Source organism: Barbus barbus (assembly GCF_936440315.1).
Source record: "Barbus barbus genome assembly, chromosome: 48".
Lineage (NCBI taxonomy): Eukaryota > Metazoa > Chordata > Actinopteri > Cypriniformes > Cyprinidae > Barbus > Barbus barbus.
The window spans coordinates 20,382,138-20,400,825 of NC_136726.1; the positions used below are offsets into that span (position 1 = coordinate 20,382,138).

General features: G+C 33.4%; 1 protein-coding gene across 1 annotated transcript; it reads right to left on the minus strand.

Moving 5' to 3' along the window:
* Positions 1-88: 88 nt before the first annotated feature.
* pnpla2 (patatin-like phospholipase domain containing 2) lies at positions 89-17,220 on the minus strand. The gene is made up of 9 exons (XM_079412556.1): positions 16,749-17,220; positions 15,148-15,380; positions 14,879-14,944; positions 6,690-6,902; positions 6,518-6,578; positions 4,490-4,666; positions 4,256-4,388; positions 2,733-2,855; positions 89-1,445 (listed from the first exon to the last, which is right to left on the minus strand). The coding sequence occupies exons 1-9, from the start codon at positions 16,933-16,935 to the stop codon at positions 1,154-1,156; spliced, it is 1,485 nt and encodes a 494-aa protein (XP_079268682.1). The 5' UTR covers positions 16,936-17,220; the 3' UTR covers positions 89-1,153.
* Between the last annotated feature and the right edge of the window lie 1,468 nt (positions 17,221-18,688).

The following is an 18,688-nucleotide window of genomic DNA, read 5'->3' on the forward strand; positions in this document are numbered from 1 at the left end:
ATTGATAATAAGATTATTCTTTGCTGACATATTGCAAATAAAACATTATTTTAAGAAAATAAATTTTCAATAAATCATGCATACAGTTGAATTCTAAATCAAAACTTTATTAGGTCTGTTAAACATTCACATTAGAATGCTGTAACTGAGCAGAAATGCAGATTAGGAGGTGTCTTTTACTGTCTGGCTCACGCTTAAAGCCAAATCCCAGATTTTGAAGCATTTACAATAGATTAACAGATTAGTTTAGTCCAGCACTAACCTTAATCTGTGTCTGGCAACCATTTCAAACAAGGTGCATTTCAACAAGTACAAAAAGTAGCAAGAAATATGCTTTAGACATAAACACATGACAGTACAGTACAGTAGCCAGGGCATATAGTCACATGGTTTGCTTTGAATCAGTCTACATGCATAAACCTTCAGAAACAGCCTCAGATCACTTTACTTTTTCAGGTTTGAAACTATGCTGAGGTGCCTTCAAAACACAAATACTGATGAACCAAGACATACGAGACACATTCAGGGACATTCTGAGAGAAATTCTGTTTCTTTCCGTTCCGGCTTTAAAGAATGTTCTTGGTTCAATACAGATTTAGCTACATTTTTGTCCTGTTCTTTAGTAAATACACTAATGCATTTAAAATAGAAGCAAAAAATGTGAATCTTGTATTTTTGTTAATGCACTTACATGAATTATTCATCAAAAAGTGTATTATTTAAGGTGAGACCTGTGTTCTAGGTGGATGAACTTCTGGTTATGCAATATTACTGACGTGATTCATGTGTAAGTGGATTTTGCCCCATCTTAATAAAAATTCCTTTCTGACTTCCTTGCATGTCCTGCAGAAGATTCCAGATTACATGACTTAAATGCTTAACAATGCTTAAATTGTCTTAGACCAAGAACATTTAGTGAAGTGCATCTTATCTTTTAAATACATTCTCCGGCTGTGTTTTCTTTTTGCATTTCTTTGACATGTTCTTAATTGTAATTCTCAAAACCTCCTTTTTCAACTGAATCAAACTCACAAAGATTTGCAAAGCATTTGTTTTCTTTCTGCTGACCATCAGACACTGAAATGTTCACCACAAAGTTCCTGTGCATCATCACAGTGCATTGTGGGATATAATGGTCTCTCAGGCCCCGTGGTTAAGGGAGCAGGCAGGCTCCGATGGGATGCATGGTGAGACCCTCTATTGCATCTTGGTGCTCAGGGAGCTGGAAGCACTGGGGGTGAGCCGAACTGGTGGTGAAAGACCCTCTGAGGTCCAGATTGACACAGAAAAGGCCTGGCAGGAGTTGGCGCTGGTACTGGTCCAATCGCAGTATGGCGTCCAGGACTGTGGAGCTGCCCCCGTAGACCCAGCCCGGCAGCAGACGCTCTGCACTGAAGCTGGCCGGGACTGACTGGAAATGTTTCAATTCCAGCTGATATGAAAAGCTGAGAGAGAAAGAAAAATAAAAACACTTCCAGTTATATTTTGGTCAATATTTGTGCGAATGTTGTGTATTACAGTAAACTGGGTTAAGCATTTTAGGCTCCTTATAATTAATGAATGCTATTTTTAATCAATTAGGTATATGAAATTGGATTAATTTTTTTTTTTTTGGTAAAGATTACTTGTAAAAGAGTAAACTTCCTTATGGTACATATTTTTAAAGTAGTAAAAATATTTTAAATATTTATTTAATTAATTGTATTACTTTTTTATATTTATTTTTAATTTCATAAGATATATATATATATATATATATATATATATATATATATATATATATATATATATATATATATATATATATATATATATATATATATATATATATATATATATATATATATATATATATATACACACATACATTAAATTAATAAATTATTAAACAATTAATTATATGTAATCAAATGTGTAAATCTTTATACATAGATTAATTATTAAAAATAATTAGATTATATATAGATTATTTTTTATTTATATTATATAAAGTTAAATAATACCATTTGAAAAAGTATAAATTAAATAATTAATAAAAAATTAATTACACAATTATATTTACAAAGTTAAAAATATGAATAATTAAATATATAGATTATTGTTAATTTATAGTACGCACGCACGCACACACACACACACAGGTAACTTATGAAATTAAACAAATATTAAAAAAATATATACTATATTAAAATATAAATGAACATACCTGAATTAATTTGTATATTTAAATGAACTTTAAGATTAATTTAACATCCTTAAGAAACATTTATTTATAAAATTAAAAATTGTTAACATTTTAATTGATTAGGCATAGCTTTTGAAATATTATTTTATGAAAAATTACATATAACTAACAAAATTATAAAAAAAGAATATATATATATATATATATATATATATATATATATATATATATATATATATATATATATATATATATATATATATATATATATATATATATATAAATATATATAACTGAACAGGTACTTGGAATTTAAATGTCCTTAAAGAGGAATGGTAAAAGATTAAACATCCCTGAAATACATTTATCTGAGACCAAAACTATGAAAAAAGATAGCAAGCAGAAAAATGAAATAAATAAACATTTGAAAGTCATTAGACTGTAGAATATTATACACTGCTACATGGTTATGACAGAGGACAGAGTACAGTAACAGAGTGTGTGTGTGTGTGTGTGTGTGTGTGTTTGGATGCGTGTCGTCTCTCACCGTGCAGACACCTGCTGTGACACACTCCTCCCCACGTGCGACAAAACACTCTGCAGCAGCTTCACTGTCTGCTCCTTCATCCAGCCCACATCCTCCTGAATGTCTGGCAACCACTCCAGCAGTCTGAGACATAGAGAGTTCAACAAAATATATTTCAAAGTGTAATGACATTCACCAGTGTGAAAAATTATATAAATACACATAGTAAAATATTATATATACTTTATATATATATATCTATTTTTTTTTCAAATTTACACCATGAATTAATTTATATTCTACATCAGGGCCTGTATTCATGAAACATCTTAAGGTGAAGTAGCTCATAACGTGCCGATTTAGGAGAAAATCTTAAAAATAATGGGTGTGTCAATCCTAAATTTAGGACTCCTAAATTTTTGTTCTAAGAGTATTTCACAAAGTGTTTTTGCACTAAAACTAGCTCCTAAATCTGTGAAACGTTAGGAGTAGTGAAGAGAACTCTTAAGTCGCTAAAACCAAATCACAAACTATCCTCCCTGCTGAAAAAAAAAACATTCAAACCAAACCATCACAGAAATTCTAATGGCTTCCACTAAAAATACCATCACAAACATTACAAACAGTCAACTTTTAACCATTAAAACCATTAAAAAATGGTTTCCTGTTGTGTGTTTTGGAACTTATTCCGTTAGGATTTTGTGGTTTTAAAAAGCCACAATAAAAGGCGACCAATTACCAGTAGAGACCCTCAGGGTCCAATAAAGTTTCCATTAAAAGCAATACAAGTCACATTATAACCAGCAAAACCATTACAAATTCTGTGATGTTTTCTATTGTTTTTTTCAGCAGGGCTAAAATTGCTGTTGCCAGTAATCTGCCTCGGAACATAAACCATTTATAAACACGCTGCATTTATTTGCACAGGTTTCCCACACATCTTTTTTGGGGGATTTGAAGGTTATTCCAACTCCAGATTTTCCTGACAATATCCTTGTTTTCATTAACAAGTTGGGCAAGAAGTAACAGCTGTTCTTGAGTCCAGTTTGGTTTTCTTTTACGTTTGCATGTCTTTACAATCAGCCATGATTATTCTACTCTGTTCATTAAAAGGCTGTTTATATGCATATTCACTAATTGTTTACGAGAAGTATACATGTAAGAGGCTGACAATAAGCTGAACATGTACTTGTTTAATTAGTGACATTTGAATGTGACAACATTATATTGCACTCTACAATATTTCCATGAATAAATCTCTGACAGAGACTATCAGCCAATCACTGTGTGTGCATAGTTAATAAGCATGCTGACATCATCCATATCAACGAGGCCCTTTCTCTTAGTCTGTTTCTTAGTAAAAGTTAGTCTCAGCAGCTTTGTGAATAGGTTTTAAGAGAAAACTCTTAGCTAAAATCTTTTACTGCTATTTAGGAGAACTCTTAGTGATGAGATAATACTGTATGTTTTGTGAATACGGGCCCTGATGAGTATTGCATGAACACCTGCTCTGGTCATGTCCAGAGTTGTGATGAAGTCTGTACCTGATGCTCAGTGACAGAGCTGATTCCAGAGGAAGTGTGTACGGTATCAGGACGGCAGATGCCAATCTAACGGGCAGCATGTTGCTTAGCGACTGCAACAGACTCCGCCTCTCCCTACAGGCCTCCACCAGCGCTGAAGAGAGAACAACAACAACACAGTGAACATCTAACACATTCCAACAGTGCTTCAGTCACAAGCAGACTAGTTAACATAGTCCTGCTATCTGTCAGTACCTTTATGCACTCTAGGAGGCAAGTGTTCAAAGATATGCTCCTCGATGCTGGAGTGATCCTGTGCTTCTCTGTCATCCCTGTTCTCTGACTCTTCATCATCCTCACTGTCAGACGCTTCCTCAGCCTCTCCACCAGCTACGGCCAGCATACGGTGTGGACCTCGATACTGTAACAGACCTGAAACACACATACGCACAGTGAGGAAGAGATCTGAGATGACTCTTAAAGTGGTGGTTCACACAAAAATGAGTTCCAGGATCTACTTGGAAAACAACACACAAACTTAAGAGTTGTGAAAGTAGAGCAACGTTCTACTAAATGAGTCATGCTTTTTGTCAAACATTTGCATAAAGTTATTTAGAAAAAAAATAATAGGGATACATACATAAAAGTTTTATTTGTGTGTGTGTGTGTGTGAGTGTAAAATAATAATAATAATATGAAATAAATAAATAAATATTTACATACAACTATAAATTAATGGTAAATAAATAATATACCAATAACACCAATAAAATATATATATATATATATATATATATATATATATATATATATATATATATATATATATATATATATATATATATATATATATATATATATATAAATAATTTTTGATTCATTATAAATTACATTTTTACATTTAACTTTATATAATATAAATTATATATATATATATATATATATATATATATATATATATATATATATATATATATATATATATATATATATATATATACACACACACATACAGTGGTGTGAAAAAGTGTTGGCCCCCTTCCTGATTTTTTTTTTTTTTCTTTTCATGTTTATCACACTTTAATGTTTCAGATCAACAAACAATTTAAATATTAATCAAAGATAACACAAGTAAACACAACATGCAGTTTTTAAAGGAAGGTTTTTTTTTTATGAAGGGAAAACAAACATTAAAGTGTGACAAACATGCAAAAAAATTAAAAAATCATTAAGGGGGCCAACACTTTTTCACACCACTGTATAGTATATGCACATAAGTACAATATTTAATTATATATTGAATATTTTTCATATTGTATTAAATTTTATATAATTTTGTATATTTTTATATTTATAATTTAGAACATATAATAATGTATGTTTTTTCAAAATAATAAATATGAGTACAAATTACATTTATAAATATTTAATTAAAAATATCTAAAAATATAATGCATACATGTATATGTGACCCTGAACCACAAAACCAGTCTTATGTGTCAATTTTTCCAAATTGAGATTTATACATCATCTGAAAGCTGAATAAATAATATTTCCATTGATGTATGGTTTGTTAGGATTGAACAATATTTGGTCACGATGCAACAATTTGAACATCTGGAATCTGAGGATGCAAAGAAATCGCCTTTAAATTTGTCCAAATGAAGTTCTTAGCAATGCATATTAGTAATCAAAAATGAAGTTTTGATATATTTACAGTAAGGCATTTACAAAATATCTTCATGGAACATGATCTTTACTTAATATCCTAATGAGTTTTGGCATAAAAGAAAAATGGATAATTTTGACCCATACAATGTATTTTTGGCTATTGCTACAAATATACCCCAGCGACTTAAGACTGGTTTTCTTGTCCAGGGTCACGTGTTATATATATATATATATATATATATATATATATATATATATATATATATATATATATATATATATATATATGTGTGTGTGTGTGTGTGTGTGTGTTATAATCTTTAATATCAATATTGGTCACTAGAGGTCTCTCTAACACCAGTGAAACTCTTCAGCATCAGCCCGACTATCCGCTTCACTACAGTGGTGATAAAAAAAATGATCTTCAGAAGCACAGCTGTGAGCCAGCAGATGGATAATAAACGCTATTCCATAAACATCCCGTGATAACTGCAATACCTGCCCATATCCAGGAGTAAATTAACTGTTTGTTTTAGTGAAATATGCTGATGTAAAAAAAAAACAAAAAAAAAAACACAAATCTGATCACTGAAACATTTACGAATGGCTCACCGTTCTTCTTCAGGAAGTGTAAAGCATCTCTGTATCCCTGCTTGCACATGTTCTTCATCACCTGAGGAGAAGAAGAGCAGCCAGTGCGTATTTTTAGGTTGTTTGAACAGGGAGCGTCCAGCAGACACAGACAGTGTTAAATGAGGTGTGTGTGTGTGTGCGTGTGTGTTACCTGCGGGTCAGGTGGGAACAGTGCTCTGGAGACTCTGTAGAGGTTGGCCAGTGTGAACTGAATGGAGGTGTTGGTGAAGCGCAGCTCATGAATGTTGGTTGAGCTGATGTCTCGTGGGCAGATGTCGCTTTCTCCTGAGAACGGAGACACAGTGATGGTGTTTTTCAGCTCGTACTGAGGCAAATTATCACTGATGCCACCGTCCACGTACCGCTGAGAGACAAGAGACAGAGACAGTCTTATTTGCATCTTTATCCTTTTAAATGAATTATTTTAAGCTATTTTCCTCAATGTGTTGCTTGAGACTCACTTATTTTTTTTTTTTTTAATTTGTTAATATTACTTGTTCACTCTATTTGCATTGTAGTTGCCTAGCAAACTATATATATATATATATATATATATTAGTTTATTTCAACCTAGCTAAGACTGAAGTGCTTGTAATTTCAGCTAACCCATCGCTTCATCACAATCTCAGCTTCCAGTTAGGCTCATCTACCATAACTCCTTCAAAAACAGCCAGAAACCTTGGAGTTGTGATTGATGATAAGCTGAATTTCTCAGACCACATTGCTAAAACTGCCCGGTCTTGCATTATATAATATTAAGAAGATCAGGTCGTTTCTCTCGGAACATGCAACACAACTCCTTGTTCAGGCTTTTGTTCTGTCCAGACTTGACTATTGCAATGCTCTCTTGGCAGGTCTTCCAGACAATTCTATTAAACCTCTACAATTAATCCAAAATGCCGCTGCTAGATTAATCTTTAATGAGCCGAAAAGAACGCACATCACGCCTCTGTTCATCAATTTGCGCTGGTTACCAATAGCTGCTCGCATTAAATTCAAGGCATTAATGTTTGCCTACAGAACCACCACTGGCTCTGCACCCCTTTACCTAAATTCATTAATTCAGACTTATGTGCCCTCTAGAAGCTTGCATTCTTCAAGTGAACGACGCATTATTGTACCATCCCAAAGACACACAAAAACACTTTCACAGACTTTTTCATTAACTGTTCCCATCTGGTGAATGACCTGCCCAACTCAATCCGAGCAGCCGAATCCTTACCCATCTTCAAGAAACGGCTAAAAACTCATCTGTTCCATCTTTACTTGACCCTCTAACTCTAGCACTCTCCATTGTAATTTTATTTTATCTATGTCTTTTTATTAAAAAAAAAAAAAAAAAAAAAAAAAAATAATAATAATAATAATTATCTGTACTACGTTAGGCTAACCAAGACTTGTAATAGCGCTTGCACGTTGTTGCTCTTTTGTTTGTTTTGATTGCTTCTAATGTCCTCATTTGTAAGTCGCTTTGGATAAAAGCATCTGCTAAATGACTAAATAAATAAATAAATAAATTAGCAAAAAAACAGATAACTGTTTACAGATAACTGTTAACAATTTTCAAAACATGTTTCACTGTGCATTCCAATTATTCTCAATTAAACTGCAGTTGGGTTTGTAAAAATAAAAAAAATACCCAATTAGCACAATAAAACAAAAACATGATAACAAAAAACATGATTTTTGAAAATAAACTCTTCATACAGAAACATATTTATAAAATGGTATGTACATATTTTGCAGATTGCAGCTAACTAATCTATTTAACAAAAATGAATAAATTAAGAAAATAATTAAACAATAATGTAAATAAATTTAATTTAATGTGCATTTTTGTTAAAGGGGTCATATTATGCTATTTTAAAGATCATTATTTTGTGTATTTGGTGTAACAAAATATGTTGACATGTTTTATTGTTCAAAAAACACATTTTCAAATACTGTACATTATTGTAGGTCCTCTATGCCCCGCCTCTCTCAAACGCTTCGTTTTCTACAAAGTCCCTCCTTCGGACAAGCGCAGTCTGCTCTGATTGGCCAACTGGCACAGTGCATTGTGATTGGCCGAACACCACAAGCCGCGTCGGAAATGTAATGCCCCTTTCCATAATCGCGAGCTTCAGCTTTCAAAATTATAGTAAAGACAGTTAATAATGTCCTTAGTTTTACCATTAGTTCAAGCCTGAAAGGGGAACAGAGTCGCATGACAGACACAGTGATGAAGCTCGTATGTGTTTGCACACAAGCCGCGATTGTGTGACCGTTTCTCCCTCTCTCACACACACACACACACACACACACACACGACACTGCTCTGTGACTCTCTCTCTCTCATACACACATGCGCAAAATTACGCATTTGAGCAGTCAATAGCAAATACTTAAACTAATAACAAAACATACAGCCGCTGATTCAGAAGCGCCAGATTGTCATAGCAAAGTCAGAATTACCTCCTCTCCTAGGTTCACGAAACGGTCATCCATAAAATGCATTTTGTGATAACATCTGGGTTGTGCTGTTCTGTTGTAAGTAATCTTAATGATTCCTAAATGCATCTACTTTCTGAAGGCCAAATAAAGTGCTTTTGCTTTCACCTAGAAACACAAAGCATCTCCCTGACACGGCTGCATCAACACTACTGCGGTTACTGAAACCACGCCACCTTTCTTTGCGTGAACATTTGGGCGGCATTAAGCAAATATTTCCACATCGTGACGTAGACGTGTGGGGGCGTGTTTGAATGAGCTGTTTTAGGGGGAGCGTGGCAGAGTCTTAACTTTGATAAGGAACATCTCTTTGGGTTTGAGACTTTAGTTTTTGCAACTTTAGGGATCTTATCTATGTACAAACAGCTTGTAACACTCAAAAGAGAAAGGAAGACTTGAAATCGCATCATATGACCCCTTTAATATTACTTGTTTATTAATATTCATTTTTGTTAAATACATTGTTCAGTGTACTCTGCAATTTAATTTCATTAATAATCATGTAATTAAGAAATAATTAAACATACTTTATTTAATTTAAAGTATTTTTTTCATTTTAATTGTTTATTTATTTTGTTAAATACATTGTTACTATCCACATTCAATTTAAACTTTAATTTAATATTTAATTAAATTTGTCCGATTGCATCTCAGCTAAACAATCTATTTAACAAAATGCATAAATTATAAAGATAATTAATCACTAATAATTTAATTCAATTTGTGTATTTTTTTTTGTTAATATTACTTAAATTCACTGTTATGTTTACTGTTGACACTTAATTTCATTTTTAATTTAATTGCAGAGTGCAGCTAACTAAAAATAAATAAATAAATAACAAAAATAAATATTTACAGTCGTGGTCAGAATTATTAGCATTAAATATGATCAAAGAAGGCTCTGAAAATAAACCTGCATTATTAATCCTTTTGATCTTTTATTTTTTTTAAATCACTAAAATCTAACCTTTCATTGAACTAAAACAATTAAAAATGAGGGAAAATCTCATTATGAAATAAATGTTTTTCTCAAATACACGTTGGACACAATTATTGGCACCCCTAGAAATTCTTATGAGTAAAATATCTCTGAAGTATACTCCCATTCATATTCACAATTTTGAGCACTCCAGGGTGATTATGAACATGAAATTATCCAGCCATGGCTTGCTGTTTCACAGAAATATAAATAGGAGGGAAAACAAAGCCCAAATTCCCTTAATCATCCATCACAATGAGAAAAACCAAAGAATATATTTCTGATGTCCAGCAAAAGATAATTGAGCTTCACAAATTAGTGAAGTGGCTTTAAGAAAAGAGCTAGAGCAGTGAAGATTCCCATTTCCACCATCAGGGCAATAATTAAGAATTTCCAATCAACAGAAAATGTTACGAAACTGCCCGGAAGAGGATGTTTATCAGGGTTACTCAAGTTCAGAGGCCAAGCGGGCCGCATTTAAACTACATATGATGCGAAGGGCCACAAATTACAATTTGCATCATCAGACTTCATTTAAAACAATATACTGATTTAGAAATACAGTTTATTACTTATCTAAGTCTTGCTTGTCCTTGTCCTATTTAAAATAAGACTGCATGAAAAAAAAAAAATATATATATATATATATATTTTTTTTTTTTTTAAAAGAGTAAAAATCTGGAACAAAGATTTTGATTAATTTTGTTTTGCTATATTGAACAGAGTATTGAACAAATTCAAAATGCTAAAACTAAAAACAAATATATATATATCTTGAGCAAATAGTTCACAAAGTACTTCAGAAAAAAAGTATTATTTTTCATATTTATATTAACTATATGTTATCAATATTTTATTTTTTTAAATAGATGTCACTATTCTCCCACCATGATTATGAAAAAACAGACAACTAAACAAAATAACGTAATTTACTAGAGTTTCTAGAAAAAATTGCTGCTGTCTATTTCAACGAATTGATAAAAAGTTAAACAAATGATTCATAACTCATAACTTCATGCCTTGCTCATAAAGGCTTCACTTGTTTCATTCCTGAATGAATCAATGTTTTTTGAATGAATCTCATTTTAAGTCACTTGTCTCCGCCTGCTGGCATTACATTGTCATTGATACAATCTTTATTTGAAGCATCGTCAGGTGATTTATTGTATTTTGATCACTTCTGTAGACAGCAGAACTATAAACTTGTATTCCAGTACTTCTGTGATTATTTGAATGTTTGTAACAGAAATAGCGATGCAAAAGACTTTGTAAAGATGTTTCATATAAGTAAACTGCTCTCTCTGGATCAGCGGCAACACGAGCACAGATTTGAACGTTACATTGTGATTTAAGGCTTTAATAGACAAACATGAATCCTGTCATTTATGAACAAGATTGCGTGGGTGATTGAATCTGTTCGCGATCTGGCTATTTATTTAAATATCCAACAGTATACGACAATAAACATACGGCGCGACAATACATGGTTTGACTGTGTTCTTCAAGCCTCTGGTATTTTCATAATAATAAAGTATATATAATCCAATGATAATCGACATTGCCTTTACCGTATAGAATATATTATCTGCCTCGTTCTGTGGCAAAAACTGCACATCATCTCACAAAATGAAGTTATTTCAAACACTCCACTGATGTTGTGGAGTAAAATCACGTTGTCCTCTTTTGTTGGACAACACTTCTGTTTTAAGCTGTTCGGGCCGTGGCGCGCGTGGTTAGTTACAGCGCTTGCAGAGATCGAGCAGCTTTTACTACTGCGATTGTATAGGCTACATTTAAATAAAAAAAAAATCTAACTGCCTAATATTTTGAGCGCAAACTGTAATCAAATACATTAATCTTCAGCATGACGTGGGCCACAAAATTATTGCAGACGGGCCGCCTGTTGAGTACCTCTGGTCTATATCGTCCTAATGCACGGTGAGGAGGAGAGTTTGAGTGGCTAAAGACTCTCCAAAGACCACAGCTGAAGAACTGCAGGAAATAGTTGAATCTCGGGTCAGAAAACCTTAAAAATAAAAAAAAAGTCAAACAGCCCCTACATCACCACATGATGTTTGAGAGGGTTTCAAGAAAAATTCTCCTAGCTCATCCAAAAACAAACTCCAGCATATTCAGTTATCAGACACGACTGGAACTTCAAATAGGACTGGCTTCTATGGTCAGATGAAACTAAAAAATTAGCTTTTTAGCAGCAAACACTCAAGATGGGTTTGGTGAACACAGGGATAAAAAGTACCCCATGTGTTTAATGAAATATACTGCTGTATTTGTGATGTTGTGGGCCTATATTTCTGCTGGAGGTCCTGGACATCTTGTTTAGACACATGGCATCATGGATTCTATCAAATACCAACAGATAAAAAATCAATAAGTGACTGATTCTATTAGAAATCTTATAATGAGCCATATTTGGATCTTCCAACCGTACAATAATCCAAACACAAACCTCAAAAACAACACAAAAATGGGTCACTGAGCACAAAACCAAGCTTCTGCTGGCCATTCCAGTCCTCTGACCTGAACCCTGTAGAAAATGAGTGAGGTGAACTGAAGAGAAGAAGCACCGTCATGGAGCTGGGAATCTAAAGGATCTGGAGTGATTCTGGATGAAGGAATGGTCTCTGATCTCTTGTCAGATGTTCTCTAACCTCATCAGGCGTTATAGGAGAACATTTAGAGCTGTTGAACTGACAAATGGAGGTTTCCAAAAGTATTGAATAAAAGGGTGCCGTTAATTGTGGCCAATGTTTATTAGAGAAAAACATTTATTTCATAATGATATTTCCCCCCATTTTAAATTCTTACTATCCAATGAAAGGTTAGATTTTTCTAAAATAAAAGATCAAAAGGATTAACAATGCAGATTAATTTTCACAGCCTTCTTTGGTCATATTTACCAAGGGTGCCACGACTGTAACTATTTAAATAAATTAGGAAGATAATGAAACACTATTAATTTAATGTTTTGTTTTTGTTAATATTACTTATTTATTAAGTACTTGTCCATTTATTTTTCTTATGTCTTAATTTCTCACTCTCTGCAAACACTAGACAGAACATATAAACATTAAGATAGATTCGGGTATGAGATGTATTACTGCAGTGTAACAGGCAGAACAGTACAAAGAACAGCAGCTTTCAGAGCGCTGGCAGTCTTCTGAGATTTGCCGCAGCAAACACAAACACACACACATGCATTATTTGAGATTCTTGTTGGAGCGCACACAGCCAACGCACATATGCAAACATAGTAATCCCAGCCTACACACACACACACACACACACACACATTGACTCACTCGCTGGCACAGGACGCGGGGAAGGCGAGCCGCGTGCCAAATGAGCAAACACTGACTTATGGACACCAGCTCACTGATCTTACTGATCTGACATCAGCTTCACCTTTTACCTCTCAATGACTAATAGCACTTCAACGGTCTGACTCTTTTCTTCTACTTCAGATGCAAACCACTGGCTGCACGACACAATAACAACCATTAACAAACATAAAAACGAGTGGAAAGAGAACAAGTAAATCCCAACAAACAAAAAAAAAAAAGAGAAAAAAATTAAATTATATTTTGCATGAAGAAATTTAAGCTTGTGAAATTATTTTTGTGATAATTAACCACATTTTTTCCCCTCAAATTTTCATGACAGCAATGTGTGAATAAAACAATTATATTATTAAAATTAAAAAATATATACATATTTAACTTTAATGAAAATAACGTGACAAAGTTCATGATAATTAACCACGTTTTTCTCTCAAATTCCCATTACTGTAATGTGAGGTAATTTTTTAAAAATATTATTTAAATGGAGAAAAAAATATTTTAATTAAAATAATGTTTTATTATTTGCTTGATAATTAACCACATTTCCCTCAAATTCTCATTACAGCAATGCAAGAAAAAATATACAGTATTTAAACTGAAAAAAATCTAATTTTAATTAAAATAATCTCATTATTTTCTTGATAGTTAACCACATTTCCCACAAATTCTCATTACTAGAATGTAAGAAAAATAATGCCTTCTTTAAATTGTAAAGTATTTAATAATATATAATGTTGTGAAATTATTTTATTATATTTAACCACATTTACCACAGTAATGCAAAAAAATATACATTATTTAAACAGTAAAGTATTTAATTTATGAAAATAATGCCACAATGCAAAAAAATCTAATAAGCCTTTTTTTTCATTATTATTATTTATAATTTAACAGAAAGTGAAAAAGCTAAACACTAAGAAAAAGAGAAACCACTGCTTAAAAATACACAAATTCAAGGAAAAACCCAAGAACTAGTGCAAAGATCAGAAAACTGGCAGCGGTCACTGAACCGACTACTGGGCAAATGAAAGAGAGGAGGTAAACAATCACTCTACTCACTGCTTCTACGTCAAAAACACTATTTATCCTGGCACAACATCTGAATCTACATCCAAACAACATCTTTCTCTACAAAAACATCAATGAATCCAGAAGGTCCGCATTTCCCAACAACACGCGACTTTTTAAAACAGAAATAATGCTTGCACAAGTTTTCACAGCATTTTAGAGTTCCGCTCTAATTTAGTGGTATTCACTCCAAAGCACTCATAATGAGTGAGCGATTTAAACAAACCGTAACACTTTTTTAATGTGCGATACATATAATGCAAAAATATAATTTGCAGCATTTTTGTTTAGTCGACCAGTAGCACCAAATTTGGTGAGATTTGCAACAAGCACATGACTTGCTCATTTTTGCTTGCTTGCAGAAATGAAAGTGAGCACGGAAGGGACAATCATATTGCAGTTGTAAATGAATTATGAGTAATTATATCGTGACTGGATACTTACCACTCCCTGCAGGGTTGGAGGTATCAGGCCACAGTACACGGGAATATAAGCACTGCATACACACGCCTGTACACACACAAGAGATTTGGACATGAATCTATAATACCATGTGATCTAAATCATGTGCATTTAAATATCATGAATCCAGGAATGTTTACAGCTGGGTATTAGAAGGACATGCGAGTTGATTCTCACTAAACCTACTGCATATTTTAATATGCATTTATAGCTTTAATGAATATGTGTGTTGTGTTTGTGTAAGTACGCACTTGCACGAGTTCCTCATTGCTGTTGAAGTGTGTCATCAGCACGTTTTCTCCGTCCGTCACGCGGGTCAGAGAGATGCCCAGACGGCCGTTGGCTCTGCTGTGGCCATCGGGTGGCAGCACGCGATGCATTACGGTCCGCATGATCTTCACCAGGTTGAAGGAGGGGTGCATGGGGCCTAGGAAGCGCTTTCGGGCTTCTTTAGCCACGTCGATTATGCCGGCAGCCGCCTCTCCTGTCACAGGACCAGAAAGAGAGCCGTTAGTGATCGCACACTGACAATAAGCAACAGGTGGATGTTGTGCCATTGCACATGAGAAGTATAATCTTTGACATAGATACTAAATATAGATGGATGGACACAGACAAGATGAAACTGATGATAATACCATGGTGCTAAAGTATTCATATGCACATGGTACTCTTAAAAATACCTTGGTATCAGTGTTATTTTAGTATAACTGAGATATTATTATAGTTTTTACTTTTATATTTTTTGTTATCATTTTAATTTTCATTAAAAAAAAAATGTATATGTATATATATATATATATATATAGTTTTTTTATCTAGTCTATATAGTTTTAATTTATTTTAAATGTTGCCTTTACAACTAGCTGAAATAAAATTAATTTATAGTATATTTTAAGTATACTAGATTTTATTTAGTAAAGAAAATACAGGTTTATTCCTCATTTTTAGCATGGTAAATATCCATAAACATGCCATTACACACCGCAAAATCAAAAACAAAGATTATTGGAGTATGATTTACAAGACAATACAATTTCAGTCTTTCCACTTCGATATTTCATGTTTAATTCAATGTGTTACTTGAGGTTTCTCTGTACTTATTTGTCAAATTTACCAGCAATTTCTGCAAGAAAATAGTTTTTCAAGTGTACCACAAAAAAAAGTAGATGTACTATGGTAGAGTTATGTGATAACACAGTGATACTATGGTATTTTAAAATACATCATGGCACTAAAATTCATGTACCATGATATTTAAATGGTATTATACACTGTACACTATATTACCATGACACCTTGTACAGTACTTCTTCTTGTGAATATTTGTGACCCTGGAGCACAAAACCAGTCATAAGTAGCACGGGTATATTTGTAGCAATAACCAACAATGCATCGCACATGAAAAAATACCATAGTAATTTATAGTAAACATTATAGTGTTTTTGACCCATACTATTGTAAAGTACTTGAATTAATTTGTTGTGGTAATTTTATAGTTGCTGTGGTAATATAACAACTATAGTAATATCTACAAATGACGTTACCCAATATGTACTACGTTTTCTACAACTATAGGGTATATTACACTACAATACACTAGTTTACTGTAGTAAAAACTAAAGTATATTACAGCTCACTATAGTTAGTATGCTGTAGCATTCATTAAAGTGTTGTAAATACTATAATATATACAGTATAATACACTTAACTATAGTATGGTTCAAAAACACTAAATAAATTACTATAGTATTTTTTCATGTACGGGTCAAAATGTTTCTTTTATGCCAAAAGTTATTATTATATTAAGTAAAGATCAGGTTCCATGAAGATATTTAGTAATTTTTTTTACCCAAGCAGGCGCCGCTGACGAGCGCAGACGCCGTGATCGCGCCCGCGGACGCGCCGTAAATGTGACGCGCGTTCTCGACCAGAAACGGCGCGTGCTCCTGCAGACAGCTGGCCACTCCGATGTGATAAATACCCAGAAAACCACAGCCTGCGAAAGAGATATTCCACGGAGAGTCGAGGGGAAACATGTTGATTTCTTCTTGAAAATCTTTAGATAACGTCAATAGATTCTTCTCGAAGTACAATTACTTTTGTTTACTTTCGTCTTTCATCGCGGATGATCCATACAGTGAACTTCTAACGTTTATAACGACCTAAACACTAACGTCATGCGATTTAAAAGTTTCTAATGTGATGAACAATCACTAACTCAAGCATCTTGAAGCTCTGTTTTCTTCGCTAGCTTGTTAAATAACTTCACGCACGGTGACCGGTGTTTAAACGACGTGCTCGTTTCCGTCACTAAACAGTTCACAAACATCATTGGGGAGGGCGGGGCGTGTTGACATTGGGCGTGGCTGAAGCGATATTAGCCAATCAGAGGCTGCGCTCATTGACCCCATCCACTTTATCCTTTCTCTCAGCTGTCAGTTAAGTTAGTCACGCGCGCTTATCAGCTGTGTTTTATTTATTACATTATGACGTACTTCTGTGAAGCTTGTAATAACAAGGTCATTTTGATTTTTAAATATCAAAATATTTTAAATATATAATATGTGACCCTGGACCAAAAAATTTAGATTTATACATCATCTGAAAGCTGAATAAATAATATTTCCATTGATGTAAGGTTTGTTAGGAGGACAATATTTGTTCGAGATACAACTATTTGAAAATCTAGAATCTGAGGGTGCAAAAAAATCTAAATATTGAGAAAATCATCTTTAAAGTTGTCCAAATGAAGTTCTTAGCAATGCATATTACTAATCAAAAATTAAGTTTTGATATATTTACGCTAGGAAATTTAGAAAATATCTTCATGGAACATGATCTTTGCTTAAGATCCTAATGATTTTTGGCATTAAAGAAAAATCTATAATTTTGACCCATACAATGTATTGTTGGTTATTTCTATAAATATACCCCAGCGACTTAAGACTGGTTTTGTGCTCCAGGGTCATATATAACATTTAAATATCTATATTTTTGCACAATTGTTTGAAGTTTGCCATAAAATACTTAAGTACAGATATGTTTGTTTTTTTCAATAGTATATATATAAAAAATGTCAATAAACAGCAGGTTTCCTGCAGTTTGACAACTACACCATTGGTCTCAAACTCAATTCCTGGAGGGCCACAGCTCTGCACAGTTTAGCTCCAACCCTAATCAAACACTCCTGATCCAGCTAATCAAGCTCTTCAGGATCACTAGAAACTTCCAAGCAGGTGTGATTTGGAGCTGGTTGGAGCTAATAGCGGCGGCCCTCCAGGAATTGAGTTTGAGACCAATGCCCTATACTGAATGTTATTTGAATTGTGTTTTCCACCTTTGTACAGTGTTTTACAACATCTTACCAGGGATCCTCCCAAATGACATGGTTTTAAAAATATGTCCTCTCTGGGGACTGTAGAGGACAGACTACTCTGCAGTGTACTGTTTTGTTTGCAATGTTCTGATTTATAAGTGCAGTTGTGTCAAGATTGCTTGTGTGCATGCACTCATGGGACACGGGAACGTTCTCACATAAAAATGTGTTTTGAGTTTTGGGATGTCGAAGAGTTCAGAGTTCACAGGGCCGACACTACAATGAACAAAGTAATGTTTTCATCCCATCCAAGAGGTGGAACCACCACAATTCCACAAATCAATTTTCTGGGCATCTAACAAATGATTGACAAATATTTACAAACTGAATGTCAGTGATATAATTTATTTTATGTTGCACTTGCTGTTAAGAATGACTTAAAGAATGAATTAATTTTCATGCATGTCTATAAG

Coding starts and splice junctions, on each gene's coding strand:
- pnpla2 (XM_079412556.1), bottom strand. CDS start 16,935: ATGTTTCCCCTCGACTCTCCGTGGAATATCTCTTTCGCAGGCTGTGGT. Junction 6,903..14,878: donor CTCCAACCCTGCAGGGAGTG/GTAAGTATCCAG, acceptor CTTGTCTCTCAG/CGGTACGTGGACGGTGGCAT. Junction 4,667..6,517: donor ACACTTCCTGAAGAAGAACG/GTGAGCCATTCG, acceptor TGTGTGTTTCAG/GTCTGTTACAGTATCGAGGT.